This window comes from Nicrophorus vespilloides, unplaced genomic scaffold (assembly GCF_001412225.1).
Source record: "Nicrophorus vespilloides isolate i.1.1-1 unplaced genomic scaffold, Nicve_v1.0, whole genome shotgun sequence".
Classification (NCBI taxonomy): domain Eukaryota; kingdom Metazoa; phylum Arthropoda; class Insecta; order Coleoptera; family Silphidae; genus Nicrophorus; species Nicrophorus vespilloides.
In genome coordinates, this window is record NW_017097191.1 from 1 (window position 1) to 750 (window position 750).

The 750-nt window shown below is 36.9% G+C and overlaps 1 protein-coding gene across 1 annotated transcript; it reads right to left on the reverse strand.

The window, feature by feature from the left end:
* Positions 1-10: 10 nt before the first annotated feature.
* On the reverse strand, positions 11-504 carry LOC108559374 (cysteine-rich with EGF-like domain protein 1; the record flags this gene model as incomplete). Its single annotated transcript, XM_017916631.1, has 2 exons — positions 212-504; positions 11-123 (listed from the first exon to the last, which is right to left on the reverse strand). Coding segments are annotated over exons 1-2 (266 nt in total), but the record flags the coding sequence as incomplete, so codon positions are not given.
* Between the last annotated feature and the right edge of the window lie 246 nt (positions 505-750).

A 750-nucleotide genomic window follows, 5' to 3' on the forward strand; every position in this document is an offset into this window, starting at 1 on the left:
CGAGCAAAGCTTCTCTTGAATCTCCACCAATCTAATTTCGCTCTTGGAATAGGACTTTAGCTTTTCCTCCTCCCAGGCTGCATCACCCCCTTCAAACTTGCCCTTTTCTGTCCTCTCCATGCCCTTAAAATTATAAATAGCTCCATCTATGATAAAATAATCTAACTCATTTCGATGATCAAGATGTGTTGCAGCGGTAAAATACACGTACCCTTTTGAAGGAGTCTACGAACGTCTTGCAGGCCCTGCACGGGGGCAACCTTTTTTGTTTAATGAGGTCTTTGTTATTACTAGGTTGTACGCCCTCCAGGGCAATCACAGAAATCGATAATAACACAGCTATGGATTTGTATAACGAACACATCTTTAGAATATATGTTGGATTTACCGGCACTTGAGTACTGCGATGATGTATAACTACTTGTTTGTGCTTACATCAAGTAACACGACTTGATAACATTTGGTTGACTTGGATTGGTTAGGTTTGGTTGGTTATGCAACCTCCAGAACGGTGATCAATAAAATGACTATACGAGCGCCATCTACCAGATTTCTACACAAGTTACAAACCCCCTCCATTGTACCCTTTACCCTAACCCTTTCGATTAATTTACATATTTAAAGAATTTTATCAACCCCCAAATAAAAAATAAAGATTCTTATTAAAAAAAATGAAAGAGGTGGACTATTCTAGGGAATATCATTATTATTTTGTATGAAACATTTATTTATATTAAAATATCATATAAT